The 17922-nt window shown below is 39.3% G+C and overlaps 2 protein-coding genes across 9 annotated transcripts in view; both read right to left on the reverse strand.

Moving 5' to 3' along the window:
* Nucleotides 1-3673: 3673 nt before the first annotated feature.
* Nucleotides 3674-16755, reverse strand: NRAS (NRAS proto-oncogene, GTPase). Of its 2 annotated transcripts, XM_009215999.2 has the most exons (7): nucleotides 16043-16755; nucleotides 15432-15559; nucleotides 13198-13376; nucleotides 8783-8942; nucleotides 7746-7869; nucleotides 7367-7405; nucleotides 3674-7263 (listed from the first exon to the last, which is right to left on the reverse strand). In XM_009215999.2, the coding sequence occupies exons 2-5, from the start codon at nucleotides 15540-15542 to the stop codon at nucleotides 7750-7752; spliced, it is 570 nt and encodes a 189-aa protein (XP_009214263.1). In that variant the 5' UTR covers nucleotides 15543-15559; nucleotides 16043-16755; the 3' UTR covers nucleotides 3674-7263; nucleotides 7367-7405; nucleotides 7746-7749. The 2 variants fall into 2 exon arrangements, with proteins under 2 accessions (XP_009214263.1, XP_021778185.1); XM_021922493.2 differs by lacking the exon at nucleotides 15432-15559 and having other exon boundaries at nucleotides 16043-16339.
* Nucleotides 16301-17922, reverse strand: part of CSDE1 (cold shock domain containing E1) — a 40384-nt gene continuing 38762 nt past the window's right edge. For 3 of the 7 annotated variants that reach the window (XM_003892436.3, XM_003892438.3, XM_003892439.3), the window contains one exon: nucleotides 16301-17602. In XM_003892436.3, the coding sequence (XP_003892485.1) occupies nucleotides 17555-17602 (48 nt within the window). In that variant the 3' untranslated portion in view covers nucleotides 16301-17554. The remainder of the gene's footprint in view (nucleotides 17603-17922) is intronic. The other 4 variants (XM_003892437.4, XM_009215974.2, XM_021922490.2 and 1 more) reach the window with 2 other exon arrangements.

The following is a 17922-nucleotide window of genomic DNA, read 5'->3' on the forward strand; positions in this document are numbered from 1 at the left end:
ACGGTACAGATTGCTGTGCTTGGCTCCTTATTGTCCAGAAAGCCTTTACCTCCATTCTGCTATAGCAGGTCTCCCTCCCTGCTGTGAAACTTGCTGGGGCTCCCACCTCTTTCCAACTTGTTCATCACCCCACATCCTTCAATGCCTCAATGACCACAGTAAGTTGTGGTTGAGAAGACAGCATACCAAAGGGTTCTGTGGGGCTGAGGGTGACTGTCGGTAAACTGCCAGCTCCATTTTTTTTGTTACATTGCTTCAGTGGGAGCAGTTCTGAGTTCATTACAACTTCCAGTTTAGGAATAGAACTGGAACATAGTTGCCAGCAGCAACCATAGATTTTGTCATCCTGTTAGAGGTGTATAACAATTCCTTTATACTTAAGGAATGCGTTTTGGTTTGGAGCATAACCAAACCTGTGGAATGATGAGGCATTTTATGGTACTTTACTACATTCAGTCTCATTTTCCCGTCAGTAGTAATTTCCCCTACATGCCTAAAAATAAAGAAGTCAAATTTTTAAGACACATCCTTTTCCGTGAGACAAACTGACTTTATTTCCTGTCCCTGGAATGGAACTGAAATTCAGCAATTTGCTTTAAACAAAACAAGCTGTACTTCAGCAGTGTACTATGTTCTGTTACAGGAGAGAGGGAGGCATACTATGGGGTCCCTGCAATAAAAACAGTGCTAGATAGTGTTCTAACTTATTGTTTCTTGTTGATGATGTTTTTACTATATATTAACTTATCTAATTTTCACAATAGTCTTTTGAAGAACTATTATTTCTTCCATGTTACAGTTGAAAAACTTCAGGTATGGAGAGGTTGACTTGCTCAAGGTCAGACAACTAATAAGTGGTAGAAGGGGCATTCAAGGCAAGGTATTCTGGCTCCAGAATGGGGTCTCTTAAGCACTATATTATACACCATCTCACTATTATGTAGAGTGCAATGAACATGATTGTGTCTATAGAATATTGGGATCTGGACTAGACTTGAGGTTGTGATCTAATGATTCCCACTTTGATAGATAGTCGTAGAAGTAGATTGGTGAAGTCAAGTGGTTTTTATACTTTTACTTATGAAATCTTTTTTTTAAACTAAATCTTTTCTTCCCCCCACTAGGGACAGGGTCTCACTCTGTGGGCCAAACTGGAATGCAGTGGTGCCATTATAGCTTACTGCAGCCTCAAACTCCTGGGCTCAAGTGAGCCTCCTGCCTCAGTTTCCTGAATAGCTAGGACTACAACAGGTGCGGGGCTAGCTAAGTTTTAAAACATTGTAGAGACAGGGTCTTGCTATGTTGCCCAGGCTGGTCTTGAATTCCTGGCCTCAAGTGTGGCCTCAAGTGATCCTCCCACCTTGGCCTCCCAAAGTGCTGGGATTACAGCGTGAGCCACCATGCACAGTCACTAGTAGTTTTTAAGCCATGCTGCTCAGTCCTTGGAGTATAAAGGAGACTTTTAGGAGAGGCTGAATGGCTGTGGTTCTGCTCCTCCTCCCTTGTCCCCCAACTTCAAGGAAGGAGGAGGAGGTAGGGTGAAGAAAAGGTTGGGAAGAAGTGGGAGTTCCCAACAAGTTTCACACCAGATTAATTCCACGTTCATCTCTTTCATTTCAGGCTTTCATTCAAGATTTAGTTTGAGGCTGGGCATGGTGGCTCACACTTGGAATCTCAGCACTTTCAGAGGCCAAGGTGGGAGGATCACTTCATTTGCCATGCTAGTTTCATTTTGGACTTTAATAGTAAATGTCAAACTCCTCAGCTTCACAGGCAAAACAAGCATACACTTAAAAGATCGCTTGATCTAACTTTCAACATGTCTTTACACTTTATACCATTGATTTACAAAAATATTCCTATCAGGAATGTTGGGTCTCAGTTGTAAATGTGAATTGATTTACAAGAAAATGTTTTCAAATAATGTGCAAGTTTTCTTTCAGACTGAATTATAATCCACACATTTCAAGCTCCTACAGAAAGTATCGATAGCGCCAATTGTATCATGTCCACAGCATCCATTCGGGAAGATTGCCTTTCCTAACCTGGGTATTTCAGGCTGCTGCAAATAAAGGAGCCTGCTAGTAGGCAACTGCTAGCTACAACCACATCCTCCCCTATCAGGCACGTAGATGCCTCTATCTTTAGAAACATTTAATACAACTCTAAGACCCAATATTGCAGGTGCTACCCATTTTTACTTCATATGGCTTCTACAAGTTGATGGTAATCTGAATTTATACTAGGTAAGAGACTAAGTTCATTCCTCCCCTCCATTCCCCATTCCCACCCCTGCTCCCCACCAACATCAGTAGTTTATAATAGACTATTTTGGTGCAAGTGTGAAGTAAATCATGTGGTAGAATACAACTGCAAATAAGAATGGTCAACTCAACTCTTGGTTCATGAATCTGAACCCTCTTATATTCCTTTTGCAACTGGAAAGAATGTTTATCTCTATTTTGTATGTTCCTGAAGTTCCAGCTCTCTTTTATTAAGGTAAAGGGTCACATTTCACCGCCCAGTTACTTTTAAAAGTATTACAAAGCATACCCTTCCCACTTGGAAACTGGACATTGATTCTCTCTGTGCTCTCATGGAGCTGGACATGCTCAGTTTTGCAAAATGATCACTAGCAAGGCCTCTTGGCCTCTTCTCATGTATTTATGGATATCAAATAACTCATGCAACTATGTTGGCCTTTCAGTGACCTTAAGTATTGCTTATCAGAACAGAAACCTTAATAGCACAGAGATGCACAGGACGTTCCCTCATATTCCAAATAATTAAGTTTCTTTAGGTACCTTCTCATTATTTCCGTAGCTTTATTTTGCTACTTAGCTTTATTTTGCTATTTAGCAGTTCTCACCAGAAAACATCCTTTCCTCTTTTCTGTTATTAGAGGGTCAAATATTGGAACAAAATTTTGTAAAATGTGTATGAAAAAGAAACAGAATTGTGGACTTTGTTTCTCTCTCAAACTATCACCTAGGCCTCTATATGATGTGATAGTTTGAAAGATACAAAGTCCATAATTCTTTCTTTTTCATATACATTTTACAATTATTTATACTCTTGCTAGTTGTCCTAGCTAGAAAAAATACTGTCATTTAAAATTGGTTTTCCCAAGCTTGCTTCAGCCACATGTTAGTGACCTACCTTCCCTGCCTCCTTTTTAAGAAAAAAAAGTGAAGAAGAAAAATTGTGATAAGTCTTTCGTAGAGTAAACCAAGGTTTCCAAAATTACAGTATTCCAGTGTTAGTTGAAAATGCCTAGATTTGATATTATTCTTTTAAAAATCTCCTTAAGGTTGAGAAATCTGATATATCCTAATTCAACTCTCCAATTTTGTAAGTGAAGAAACTGGGCCAGCGTAGTGAAATTATATTGGGCCTCAAGTTCTCCAGCCCCTAGCATCAATGCTCCTCCACCTATACCAAGATTGCTAGATTGTGCAGTAATGCAAAAACGAGACAAAAGAGCTCCAATGACATCTTAATGTATGCAAATTTGACAAATAGCTATGAATCATCCGCAGGGTAATACTTTAAAGCAGGCTTTGATATATTTTATATTATGATGAAACAAGGAACTCAGATATTCCAACACTTCCAAATGTCACATCCAAAAGTTTGAAATTAGTATTAGCGCTTTAGTGAATATAAGAATTACGACTAAGCCAAGAACTTCCAGTTTTTATTTTTTAAACATCATTTAACAAGAAAAACATTCAACCAAATTAAAAAGAATTAGGTTGGATTAATTTACAATAAAATAATCAACTTAAAATATCAGCCCTTCCATTTAGGGCCAAGGAGGCCAATAGTTCCTGTTTAAACAGCAGAATTGCACAATTATTTTTACCTATATTTGATGGCACAAAAAAATAGAAGTCTTACAACTTCCACGGACACCCTCCCCTCCCTCCAGAGTAGAGTTCATCATACAATTCCATCTTAGGTCAGTACTCAGGCTTTTAAAAATCATCTTACATTTTGAAATATAATACAACTACTCTGGTAACAAGAATACTTTTAAAACAATTCTTATAGAAAACAAATACCTTAGATAATTGTGTGGCACATTAGACTGCTCAAAGAAACAGCAAAGATGAAAAATAATGTACAAGAATTATAGTCCCTTGTTTATAGAAACCATCCAAATAAAATATTTTCCCTAATTTTCCTTGCTTCTTATAATTTATTAGCAGAGATGAATTACAAGAAGCAGAATGCACCACTTTTTGGTTCTTGGTTGTAGCTGCCAGCTTAGGAGTTCATGACTATAAATATAAAGCAAATATGATTATGCTCACAAGTTCTGGAATGGGAAAAAACTCCAGATATGTCTAAAGTGTTTCTCTATCCTTGCTTTCAAGTCATGACAAAAAAATTCACAGCAGTTTAAAGGATGGTGAAAGACTAAACATGGGCCCACTAAAATAGAGATTAACTTTACCTATTACACTCCTATAGTGAAAATTGTAGTAAGTATGATATTGTATTAAGTAACGTTCTATAGTAAGCTGTTGGAGCAAACACAGCATTTAACAGGTTCATTTACAGACCAGGCATGGTAGCCTTTAGACAGAACATCTTATTTTCACACTCTTGAACATGTAACCTTTAAAAAAACCAAAAGGAATATGTAACTTATGACAGCTGGCCAGGCACTTAAATCTGGGGAAAGAGAAGGATTTTGAGGTAAACTAGAATTATTTTCAGCAATCACAAACATAGCCTAAAAATCACATTTTACATCACACTGAAGTTATTCAGCTTTTAACTATAGTTTGTTACTCCTTTGTGCCAAAATTCACACCTAGGTGTAACTTTTTTTTTTTTTGGAGACAAGTCTCACTCTGTCACCCAGGCTGGAGTGTGGTGGCATGATCTCCGCTCACTGTAACCTCCACCTCCTGGGTTCAAGTGATTCTCCTGCCTCAGCCTCTCAAGTAGCTGGGACTACAGGCATGGGCTACCATACCCGGCTAATTGTAACTTCTTAAGAAGCTATTCAAAGAACATACTCAAGTCTGAATTTTGGCCCCATTTAGAAACTTCTGTGCTTAGAACATACTTGAGAAAACTGTAAGTATATACATACAAGGGCTATTGGCACAGGAGCCCAAGATGAGTATCCTTCTCCCTAATTTGACATCAAATTTAATAGATTTTTAAGAAAAAGAATCACACTGCCAGTCACAGACACTAAAACAAAAAAAAAAAAAAATGACTGAGGTGATAAGCCTCAGGAAAATTACAGAGTAACACCGCTCCAGAAGGAGCAGAAACAGAAAAGCAGAATTTCTGTTTACAAATGATGATAGTACTGTGAAAGCTCCCAGAATTAGCAGTAAGGAGCACAACTCTCCAGGTTCATTATACTCTGGGCACAGTATATGTTTCTTCTTTTCTGAATTTCAAGGTAATATGACATTTGCTTAATAAATGAAAATTCCTAATACAGAAGATGTAGGACCTCAGTAAGTATTTAGATATTAAAGACAGGAACAAAGTGGCCATTTTGGAATTAGTCTTTTATCAAAAGTTATCCAAGTCTGTTTTTCATGAGAATTACCAGGGTATTATCTGCAAATGAAAATGCCAAGCCTCCAAATCCTTGTAACTATCAATTAATTATATTTTCCATTCCTGTCTCAACAATTTCAACTTCCTGTTTTGAGCAAACTCATCAGCTTAATCAACATCTTGTTTTAAACCCTTCAAAGAACATTATGAGTAAAGAAAATTTAAAACATTTTTCAGCTGAGACATCCTCATTCTCAAATGAGAATATTGGCTTAATTTAGAGTTTCTACATGGTTAAAAGAAAAAAAAAGGTTTAAATACGTGATACCGAGTTTTCCAGTCATGGTAAAGGGTTTGTGCTAACTGATCTCTTCTTTCCTTGCAGGGCTAACTACAGGCACCCAGCAAAAGTACTAGTTGGAGTCAATGGTGCAATGAGCAAATGTAGAAGAATTTCTTTCTCTGTGATGCTAACTGGATTGTTCAAGTTTTGAAACTGTGACCCTGGTCCATTAGCACCATGCTTTACTCAACTGAAATAATCAAGCCCCTCCTGCTGTGGGGGAAGCTGTAGAAGATGGGGTGAGAAGGGGATTGAGGGCAATTATATACATCATTAAGATACCATGATATACAGTGAAAATGTAATTTGTTAATATACTATATTTGAGGTTTGAAAATCACTGATCACAGCTATTAAATAACAATGCACCAAAGTTTTACAATATTTGAACACCTGCAAATGTAGAGCGTTCTGGTATGACCCAAATTTGAATACAAATGGAAGTTCATTGAATAGTAGGTTTATCAGTAAGCTAGAGGAAACGAATTACATACATTGTATAGGTAGTAACCTATGAAAAAAGTGGAGATTAGGTAAAAATTAAGTGAAATTACTCATATGCTTTCAGTTTCATCTTTCTCCTGGGAAAGCCCCAAAACAGGCCTCTGGAAAACCAACTTCATACATGTACAAAATGGCATCTGCTCTCAAATAGATATAGCTTTCCCTCAATGGTTGATAAGTCACAGAAGTATCTCAGACATTCATTTCATGCATAAGGATTTTTGAGACATCTATTCCATTGAAATATTATAAAGGAAGTCTACAAACCACTTCTAGGAAAAAGGCACTTCACTGTGAAAGTTGGATTTAATTATGTCAAAGTAGTGAAGACTAGGATAGACTCAAAATTCAGTATTCATTTTTGTATTTATGAATCTAGAGCAGATGCCAGTTTAGAGAATACAGCCGAAAACATTATAAACAAACCAAACAGCAATAATAACTATATTCTTGGCAAAACAGTAATTTATGACATTTCTCCAAAAATTAGCATAGTTCTAAGTTCAACAGTAAAAAGAAAAAAAAAATCACCAGCAGTTGCTACTTTAGAGCTCAAGACACTGTTTTCAACAGAATTTCACGTTTGCGGTTTGGTTCTCTGTTTCAGACATGAACTGCTTTTCAGATGAAAAACCTGGGGTGGCAGAGGTGTGTTTGTGCTGTGGAAGAACCCAGGGCAGAAAAATAACAGGGAGTAACAAGAGGTGCATTTCTCTGGTCAGACAGCCAAGTGAGGAGGTAGTTATTCTGAGAACTTCTCAAATAGAGAGTACTGTACTAAACTACTGAGAGCTGGGGAAGTAGCAGGAGCTTCTCTGTGAGACTGAAGATAGCAACAGGAATACTTCTCCTCCAGGGAAGTCAGGACCAGGGTGTCAGTGCAGCTGAAATAAAAACAGAATTTGTATAAGTGACACATTCAGAGTATAAGAAAAACAAGTATATGAAATTAACAGGAATGAGAATACATTTCCAAACTTGTCCTACCTTGAAAGTGGCTCTTTTCTGATAGAACTTTAAAAGTATCTGTAAACAAAGAACACAAACCATGTCATTATTATCTAGTTTCAAAGTAGTGATCCTTCAAATTCCTGGTCATTGCCAGGAATAGGGTATGCCTACATTTCATAAATAATGTCTTATAATTTCTAATGTTAGCAAAAATATAAAGATACCTGTAGAATAATCAAATGTTTTAAATACTTTAGACCTCAGTACTTTCAGAAAGGATGCCATATGGAAAATATGCAGTAAAGAATAGGCAGAAGCTCAAATAACATATAGACGATAACACTAACACTCCTCCAAAAATTGACCAATACTAAATACTAAGATTTATAATTATGCCAAGAAACCATATGCTTACCTTGTTACATCACCACACATGGTAATCCCATACAACCCTGAGTCCCATCATCACTGCTGTTGAGTTTTTTCATTCGGTACTGGCGTATTTCTCTTACCAGTGTGTAAAAAGCATCTTCAACACCCTATAAAAGGAAAAAATGAAAAAAAATGAGAGAGCTAACTCAACGGACACAATCCAAATTGTAAGCTCTCTTGCACTTGTATCTCTTTATGTGGACATAAGATTCCAATTACATAATGAATAGCTGATAAAATAAAATATGATGATTTAAGGAAGAGAACACTAAATTTCACATTCCTATTGAATCACATGAACAGGCTGATAGAAAAATGGCACATTTTTGCCAAATAAACATTCAGGCAAAGGAAAAGGGTAATGTGAGACATACAGAACAAAACTACATTAAACTAAAGACTCCATTCAGGAGACTTAAGCCCTAAACAGGGGCTGGTTTTGACAGAGAAATAACTAATGTTTATAAATATTTTTAGTCAAGGATCTTCAGAAGAAATATTTGTGGATGTTAATGCAGGAGTAAACATGCCATAATAGACTATTAATACATTCATTTTGGGTTTAAACAAGCGATTAAAAAAAAGAACACTATTAAAAATGCCTAACAACAGGCCGGGCGTGGTGGCTCACGCCTGTAATCCCAGCACTTTGGGAGGTCCAGGTGGGAGGATCACTTGAGGCCAGGAGTTCGAGACCAGCCTGGGCAACATGGTAAAACCCCATCTCTACTAAAAGCACAAAAATTAGCCAGGCATGATGATGCGCCCGTAGCCCCAGCTACTTGGGAGGCTGAGGCAGGAGAATCACTTGAATCCAGGAGACGGAGGCTGCAGTGAGCTAAAATTGCACCACTGCACTCCAGCTTAGAAGACAGAGTGAGACTGTGCCTAAAAAAGAAGAAAAGAAAAAAATGCATAACAAAGAATATGAACATGGATCACATCTCTACCAGAGTTAATCAACTGATGTTCTCTCGCCTAGAGCAAACTGTTGCACAAATGCTGAAAGCTGTACCATACCTGTCTGGTCTTGGCTGAGGTTTCAATGAATGGAATCCCGTAACTCTTGGCCAGTTCGTGGGCTTGTTTTGTATCAACTGTCCTTGTTGGCAAATCACACTTGTTTCCCACTAGCACCATAGGTACATCATCCGAGTCTTTTACTCGCTTAATCTGCTCCCTAAAAACGGGAATATATTATCAGAATATAAGAAAAACAAGATTAGGCTGGGTGCAGTGGCTCATGCCTGTAATCTCAGCACTTTGGGAGGCTGAGGAGGGCAGATTGCTAGAACCCAGGAGTTCTGAGATTAGCCTGGGCAACATGGCAAAACCCGGTCTCTACAAAAAATATAAAAATTGGGCCAGGTGCAGTGGCTCACACCTGTAATCCCAGCACTTTGGCTGAGGTGGGCGGATCACAAGGTCAGGAGTTCAAGACCAATCTGGCCAATAGAGTGAAACCCCATCTCTACTAAAAATACAAAAATTAGCCAGGTGTGGTGGCAGGCACCTGTAGTCCCAGCTACTCGGGAAGCTGAGGCAGGAGACTCGCTTGAACCCGGGAGGCGAAGATTGCAGCGAGCCACGATCACGCCACTACACTCTAGCCTGGGCAACAGAGTGAGACTCCATCCCCACCTGTCAAAAAAAAAAAAAAAAAAATGTATACACACACACACATACACACACACACACACACACACACACATTATAGCTGGGTGTGGTGGCGCATGCCTGTAGTCCCAGCTAATTGGGAGACTGAGGTGGGAGGATCACCTGGGCCCAGAAAGGTCGAGGCTGCAGTGAGCCATAATTGTTCCACTGCACTCCAGCCTGGGCAGCAGGAAAAAAGAAAGAAAAGAAAGGGAAGAAAGAAAAGAAAAGAAAAAAAAAAAAGAAAAGGAAAGAGAGAGAGAGAGAAAGAGCAAGAGAAAGAAAGACAAGATTTCAGGAAGGAATAAATGGCTAGGGCAAAAAAGAAATTAGCAAATTTTATGTAGCCCTATTAACTTCTAGTATTTTTGCTTTTTTCTACCACTTAGAGAAGACGTTGTATATCAAGGAGACTGCTTTAGACTTGATGCAACAGCCATCAGGAAGCCATAAGTACAAGCTCACCTTCTACTGGAAGTGGATAGGTATTTTATCCTGACAGATGCCCTAGTTAGGCTCCTGGATTCTCCAAAGAACTTGGCTCTGGATTTAATTGGCAACTAGAAATCACTCCTTAGATTAAGGTCTAAAGTATAAAAAGTGAAGCTCACTGCTGCTAATAACTGGCGTGACAGTATTTAATGGAAGGCAATCTATCACTTTTGAAGATGGGTGGTGCTCAAACATTTTCTTCAAACAAATTATAGATGAAGCTGGGCATGGTGACTCCCACCTATAGTCTTAGCACTCTGGGAGATTGAGGTGGGAGGACCACTTGACCTAGGAGTCTGAGACCAGCCTGGGTAACCTGGTGAAACCTTGCTTCTACAAAAAATACAAAAATTAGCTGGGCATGGTGGCACATGTGCCTGTGGTTCCAGCTATTCGGGAAGCTGAGGTGGGAGGATCCCTAGATCCCTGAGAGGTTGAGCCCTGAGAGTGTCATGTCACCGCACTCTGGCTTGGGCAACAGAGGGAGACTCCTCCTCAAAAAAACTAAAACAGGCTGGGCACGGTGGCTAACACCTGTAATCCCAGCACTCTGGGAGGCCGAGGTGAGTGGATCACCTGAGGTCAGGAGTTTGAAACCAGTCCAGCCAACATGGTGAAACCCCATCTCTACTAAAAAAAAAAAAAAAAAAAAACTAGCCGGGCATGGTGGTGGACGCCTGTAATTCCAGCTACTTAGGAAGCTGAGGCAGGAGAATCTCTCAAACCCGGGAGGCGGAGGTTGCAGTGAGCCGAGATCGCACCATTGTACTCCAGCTTGGGCAACAAGAGCGAAACTCAGTCTCAAAAAAAAAAAAAAGAAAAGAAAAGAAAAAAAAAAAGGAAAACTAAAACAAAACATTGTATCTGGAAGCCCAACCTATACAACAGAAAACTAAGAACTGCTCTTAGTAAAGGGAGGCTGAAGCATCTAGAACTCCTGACAACGCCCCCTTCAATGACATGTAAGACACACCACACCTGGGAAACTATTGCTTTAGACTGTCTTGACCAACACAATCCAACAGTACTTTATGTGATGATGGAAATGGTCTATATCTGTACTGTTCAACATGGTAGCCACTAGTAGCTATTGAGCATTTGGTGGTCAAGGAACTAATTTTAAAATTTTATTTAATCTTAATTAACTGTAAATAACTACATACTGCACAGTACTGTTCTAGACTCTACCCCTGGATTACCCACAAGATCATGGATCTGAACTACACTCTATTGGCTGTTTGCAAAACTATGCTTGATGGCAGTAGCCTACATTAAGGGATAAGACAGCCTAAAGCACCTGGACCATGTCACTGTTAGGTTACTAGTGATTTTTACATTAAACAAGCCTCTTTGAGGATCCATGGGAAAATTTCCTTCTAGTAGCAATATAATTCTGCTTCTTCTGAGCAACTTAACTGCTTTCAGCATACAGATACTGAATCTTTCAGTTGGCTACTTTCCTTTTCACAACAGTGACCAAATTGTAGTCCACCTTTAGAAAGTCATTGGAGCTTCATGCACAATCACATAATATGCTCATTCCTAAATTTGTTTTATTTCCTTTACCCTTATTTTTTTGGTCTCACTTAAGCCTATTTTTCATTAATTTTATCTTGCTCTACTGTATGCATTTTCATAAGATGTTTTAAATACTCTTTGGTTTGAGGTAAGGCATACAGAAAAATGAACAAATTTCTTGTAAGAAAGAAATGACTTCTAGAAATTCAACAAACATTTATTAGATGCACGTCACCAAGTGTGGGCATTTTATTAAGTACTGCTATTACTTTTAGACAATAAAAATGGGAAGTACAACAGGTTAGGAAAAGAACACTTGAATTCAGTTTTGGACCAATCTGCTTTTGAGAGCAGACATCTTCACATGGACAGGAAATAAGCCAAGACTCAAGTCTTTAGGCAGAACACTTAAGTTGCATTTACTGTGTGCCAGGCACTACTCTGAGTGATTTGCATATTTATTAAAACTGTAATCTTCACAACAACTCTATAAGGTAGGTATTATTATTTAAATAGAGCTAGGTTTCAATCCAGGTAGAATTCCTATTCTTTTTTTTTTTTTTTTTTGAGACGGAGTCTCACAGTGTCTCCCAGGCTGGAGTGCAGTGGCGCAATCTCGGCTCACTGCAAGCTCCGCCCCCCGGGTTCACGCCATTCTCCCGCCTCAGCCTCCCAAGTAGCTGGGACTACAGGCGCCCGCTACCGCGCCCGGCTAGTTTTTTGTATTTTTAGTAGAGACGGGGTTTCACCATGTTAGCCAGGATAGTCTCGATCTCCTGACCTTGTGATCCACCCGCCTCGGCCTCCCAAAGTGCTGGGATTACAGGCTTGAGCCACCGCGCCCGGCCCGAATTCCTATTCTTAACCATTATATTACTCTGTTTAAGAACACTGTGCTAAGAAAAAGGAGCTTTGGGTTTTTGGTCCCGGCTCTGCTACTAATAACAATCCTGACTCCAAAACCTAACAAACCACCTTCTGAACTCTTTCTGATTCTGCAAAATAAGAATATTGTACTAGAATTTTTATGGTCCAATCTAGCTTTGAAACTTTATGGTTCTATGGACAAAGTCTATCTTTATGTTCCTTTGCTTTGTTTTCATCTTTATGTACTCCCTATTTACTTTTTTTTATCATTTTGTTTTTTATTTTTAATTTTTTATGGAGACAGAATCTTGCTCTGTTGATTAGGCTGGAGTGCAGCAGTGCAGTGGAGTGAGCATGCCTCGACCTCCTGAGCTCACGTGATCCTCCAACCTCTGCCTCCCGAGTAGCTGCCACCATGTGTGACTAATTTTTTTATTTTTATTTTTGTAGAGAAAGGGTCTTGCTCTGTTGCCCAAGCTGGTCTCCAACTCCTGGGCTCAAAGTGATCCTCCCGCCTTGGCATCCCAGAGCACTGACATTCCAGGTGCGAGCCACTGTGCCTGGCCCATCTTTTCCATTACATAGTGAAAGATGTTTCTTGGAGATGTTTTCCTCTCTGAAATTCCTTTGTGATCTCCAATTACAACAACTCTGGTTCCGAGTTGTTCCCAGTAGCAAGCTTCACTTATGTATTATCAAACATTATAGTAACAGTATATTATGCAAAATAAATTCCAGTATTAACTTTCAGTAATTACCCTAGATTCTCAATGTCAAACAACCTAAAACCAACTCTTCCTGTAATTAAAAAGCTCTATCTTCCCTAGTGTGTTAACCTCATTTCCCTATAAAGCTTCAGAACACAAAGATCATCCTTTCAGAGAAAACAATGCTCCTAGTACCTGTAGAGGTTAATATCCGCAAATGACTTGCTATTATTGATGGCAAATACACAGAGGAAGCCTTCGCCTGTCCTCATGTATTGGTCTCTCATGGCACTGTACTCTTCTTGTCCAGCTGTATCCAGTATGTCCAACAAACAGGTTTCACCATCTATAACCACCTGTTTTCTGTAAGAATCCTGCGGGTGTGGAGGGTAAGGGAAGGAGGGAGGTTCAATTTTTATTAAAAACCACAGGGAATGCAATGCTATTGTCAAGGTCAAATAAGCCTCTAACTATTCAAGCCCATTTCTGCCTATCTGGTTTGTCCCTCAAATTGCTAATATAAAATCACAAACAAAAAGTATCCAATATCACCCTATGTAAAAGAAAACCCACCAAATTCTATATGCCTGCAGAAAATAAAGATGGTCACTCTGTTCCTGGAAAAGATTAAAAAAACACGGTAACTCAAATGACAACTCTACTGCAGCCAGGAGGCTACAGATTAGGTACCTAGTGTATTTCACTAAGCTATGAACTGTACTATTTTATTTGTGCTGTTTATTTTACTTTAAGAAATCTAAACATACCTTCACCAATTATAACCTGGCCCTATATACATCATTTGTGTTTATGACTAAATAAACAAATACCTTTTGTTTCAGAGAAGGTTATAACACTAAATATTTTTTTTCTCATGACAGACGTACCTTTGGGAAATATTCCTGAATCAAATTCTTAAAGGTTCCAAACAAGGTATAGTTATGATTAATTTCTCAGGAAGACAGACAGGCATAGATCATATAAAAAAAAAACTTTCATTTTGGTTTTATGGCAACAGGCCCTTTACTTGTATTTTAATGTCATCACACTTGGAGAAGTCTCTGGAGTATTGGAAGTGCTCTATGCGGTTATCTGGGTGGTAGCTACATGACTACATAAAAACGCAAAAAGCACTGGGTTCTAGACACAAAATTTATGAATTTTACTTATGTAAATTGCTCAATAAATCAAACATTTAAAAATATTTAATTAAAATATTAAACATTTCATGTAAAATATTAAAGCTGTTAAGCTGGAAATAAAGATTTTGCCAAGGGTTAGCAACCAATTTTTTTATAGTTAGTTTGCATCAATTAAACACTAGTAGCCACATGGTAGGGAGGCCAGGTGTTGATTAAAATAATCTCTAAAGTTAGGCATTTCTAAACTGAACAAAATTACAAAACCATTTGTTTATTTATCTATTTATTTATTCATTTATTTTTTGAGAAGGAGTCTCCCTGTGTCGCCCAGGCTGAAGGGCTGTGGCGTGATCTCGACTCACTGCACCCTCTGCCTCCGGTTCAAGCGATTCTCCTGCCTCAGCCTCCTGAGTAGCTGAGATTACAGGTGCGTGCCACCACACCCAGCTAATTTTTGTATTTTTAGTAGAGATGGGGTTTCACCATGTTGATCAGGCTGGTCTTGAACTCCTGACGTCGTGATCTGCCCGCCTCCGCCTCCCAAAGTGCTGGGATTACAGGCGTGAGCCACCGCGTCCGGCAAAACCCTTTATTTAAAGAGCCTTAGATGCCACTTACTGAAGACAATCTGTACCATGAACCCTCACAATACAATAGAATCTCTAAGTACCATTACATAGTACTTTACCATTCATAAATAACTTAAATATATTAACTTTCCATAACATCCCTGTGTGGTAGGCAGGACAAGTTTATGATAATACATGAGGAAAATGAGGTTGAGAGAGATTCATTTGCTCAATATCACACAACTAAACAAACTGCAAACAGGGACCAAAATCCTAGGCATAAAGACTAAAAATCTCAAGTTCTTGCTACTCCAATCATCTGGTCTCAGCTGCTTCAACTAGCTAATAAATAAATACTGAAGAACACTCAGATCTCTGAATCCTTTATCTCCATCCTATTATCTCCCATACAGTCTCGCTACTATGGCCTGTTTTTCTCATGTAATAGAGCTGTCATATATGAAGAAACTCACGAATGAACTCAACACTGAGTTTGCAAGTTTACAGAACTGTTAAAAACTGGACGTTTTAGAAACTTCAGCAGCTAATAAAAATGAACTGTTCTCTATAAACACGTTAAGCTTATTGCATAACTGAATGTAGTACCCAAAATAACTTTTACTTTCTCTCCTCTTATTCCTTTAATAAAGAATATAGGTAAAGATGATCTGACAAGTGAGAGACAGGGTCAGGTCAGCGGGCTACCACTGGGCCTCACCTCTATGGTGGGATCATATTCATCTACAAAGTGGTTCTGGATTAGCTGGATTGTCAGTGCACTTTTCCCAACACCACCTGCTCCAACCACCACCAGTTTGTACTCAGTCATTTCACACCAGCAAGAACCTGTTGGAAACCAGTAATCAGGGTTAATCGGCGAGCACCACAGCTAAAGTACTTTAAAGCTTTCTATAATCAATGGAAATGAAAACCCTAGCGTGACCTGCCATTTGGTTCTTAAAGTGACTCGGGAACGCAAAAACACCGGACCAATGTCGGCATCACATTTCTGGAGTACAGTTTTCTAGCAACCCCCACCCTTGGCTATTTTTCAACAGTCCTTGGGCCCCGCCCTCGCCTAAGCAATGGAAATCCCCCTTCCTAGTACTCCCCGAAGCCTTCTCAGCTCTAGCGGGAAGCCTCCAGGCCGCAACTCCTTCCCATTCTCCCTTCTGTCTCCAAAGATCTCCCCACGTAGGCACCAAATGGAAGGACCCCCGCCCAAGGCCTTTGTCTCCAGCTGGTAGATTCTGCTCGATTTCTGGCATCAGTGAAATGCCTGAACATTCCACAGCCCAAAGCCAAACACTATGCATGCGAGAAACTTACCTCAAGCTCCACTGCCTCTGCTTTGGACAGATTCAGGACCACAGCAGGGAAAATTGTTGGAGACCCCGGAACCGCCATGAACAGCCCCCACCAGGGAGCGGCACTTCCGGCCCCGCCCGCTACGTAATCAGTCGGCGCCCCAGGCGCCTGTGTCCCCGCCCCGGCCACGTGGGCCTCCGAACCAGGAGTCATGCGGCAGGCCGCACCCAGACCCGCCCCTCCCACACGGGACGTTTCAATAATGAAAGCGCTAGGTGCTAGTGTCTCAAAAATCAGTAAAACTTTATTCGCTTCCATTCTTTCGCCATTAACAGAAAACTGGAGAAAGCAAAAATGTTTTGTGTTTACAAAGATAAACGGCCTCTTTACCCAGAGATCAAAACCTCAAACGACAAGGGGGAAGATAAAACCGCCCTCCCCCACATCCCCTGAGCTGACCCTTGTCATCTTAGACAAAGCCTTCAGTCCACTGGCCAGGGACCCTGTATATGGCCAATTCAAGAAGAGGGCCAAGAAATCAGACCCATCCATTCCCGTGATATAAAGTTGAACAGAAGCTACACCAAGGGTCAAGTGTCTGTATTTTACAGGACACAGTAACCAGGCGGCTACTTATTAAAAAAACAAGATTCATTTCAGGCACAACTTTTTTATTTTTATTTTTTTGTTTTGTTTTTAAATCAGTAAAAGAAACCGGGTCCTAGAAGCTGCAGTGATCTAAGCAGCAGCAAGTTTGTGCATTCATTTTTTTGTTTTTGTTTAAATATGTTTAAATTATCACACTGCTGGCACTCATTTGCATGAAATTCTGCACCATACTTACTAATTGTAGTAAAGTTACCCCCCAACCCACGAAAAAAAACCTACTCTGTAAGATAATTTTCACTGAAATATAACCAAAATTCTTTAAGTGGATTGTGACAAGATTATAAATGATATGAAAAATAACATTTTAAAATTTGGCCATCAACTTTAAGAAATGGTTTGCCTATACAAATCTTTGTAATTTTTAAAAGATAATATATTCTACCCTCATATGGTCCTCAGAATTAAAGCATAATGAACAGGAAGAAAAAGAAAAAGAACGCAACTGAGTGCTAAGGCAGAACATCTTGCCAGAAGTAATTAATGAAGGTAGAGTATATAATGAAAAGTGCAGAATTTCATAGGGCCAACAAGATAACAGTCTATATTTTTCACTTAACACAGGCGAAGTGGATTTTGCAATTACCAGTTGCGTTAAATGCACCAAATAAAGCTCCTAAAATTGATACTATAAGGCGCCACCTTAAGTTTTCCAGGCTGCAACTGTGCATTATTTTAAAATGGTTTTCTTAAATTTATTTATTTTTTTAAACATAACACGAGAAAGGTGTTAAAACTGGTGTAATAGCTCAATAGAATAAGTATTTCAGATTTCGGGAGGGATGAAGAAGGAGATATTCAAGAACCCTTCACCAGATTCCCCCCAACTTGATCATTGTGGATTAATGATGTGCTTTGTGGATGTGGTTAGTCAATGACACCAGCTTGACGGATCTTTCTTTCTGCACCAAACCCCTGTGGGGGGGAAAAAAAAACCCTGCAGTTAATGATTTGAGTGCACAACAATCACGGTACATTCACTATTCCGAAATGAAACTACAAAAGCATTATTTTAAATCATCTTATGTACTACTAATTCTTTTCTAGAGGAGAAAATCCACAGTAAGCCCTCCTGACCCATTACCTAAACTATCTTCAGAGCATCAAGAAAAGAAATGTGCTTCTTACTGTAAGCAACCATTAGGTTACGGGCTGAACCAATGTGTAGAAAGTCCTAACTAGTTATAAGCAATATGCAAGTCTCCCTGCTTCATTTCTGACCTATAGTTTAAATA

Source organism: Papio anubis, chromosome 1 (assembly GCF_008728515.1).
Source record: "Papio anubis isolate 15944 chromosome 1, Panubis1.0, whole genome shotgun sequence".
In the NCBI taxonomy this organism is placed as follows: Eukaryota; Metazoa; Chordata; class Mammalia; order Primates; family Cercopithecidae; genus Papio; species Papio anubis.

Excerpts from the sequence above, each read along its gene's own strand:
- NRAS (XM_021922493.2), bottom strand. The coding sequence starts at position 16,339 with ATGGAAGCGAATAAAGTTTTACTGATTTTTGAGACACTAGCACCTAGC. Across the intron at positions 8,943-13,197 it reads GCGGATATTAACCTCTACAG|GGAGCAGATTAAGCGAGTAA; the intron begins GTACTAGGAGCA and ends TCCCGTTTTTAG. Across the intron at positions 7,870-8,782 it reads CCTCAGCCAAGACCAGACAG|GGTGTTGAAGATGCTTTTTA; the intron begins GTATGGTACAGC and ends TTCCTTTTATAG.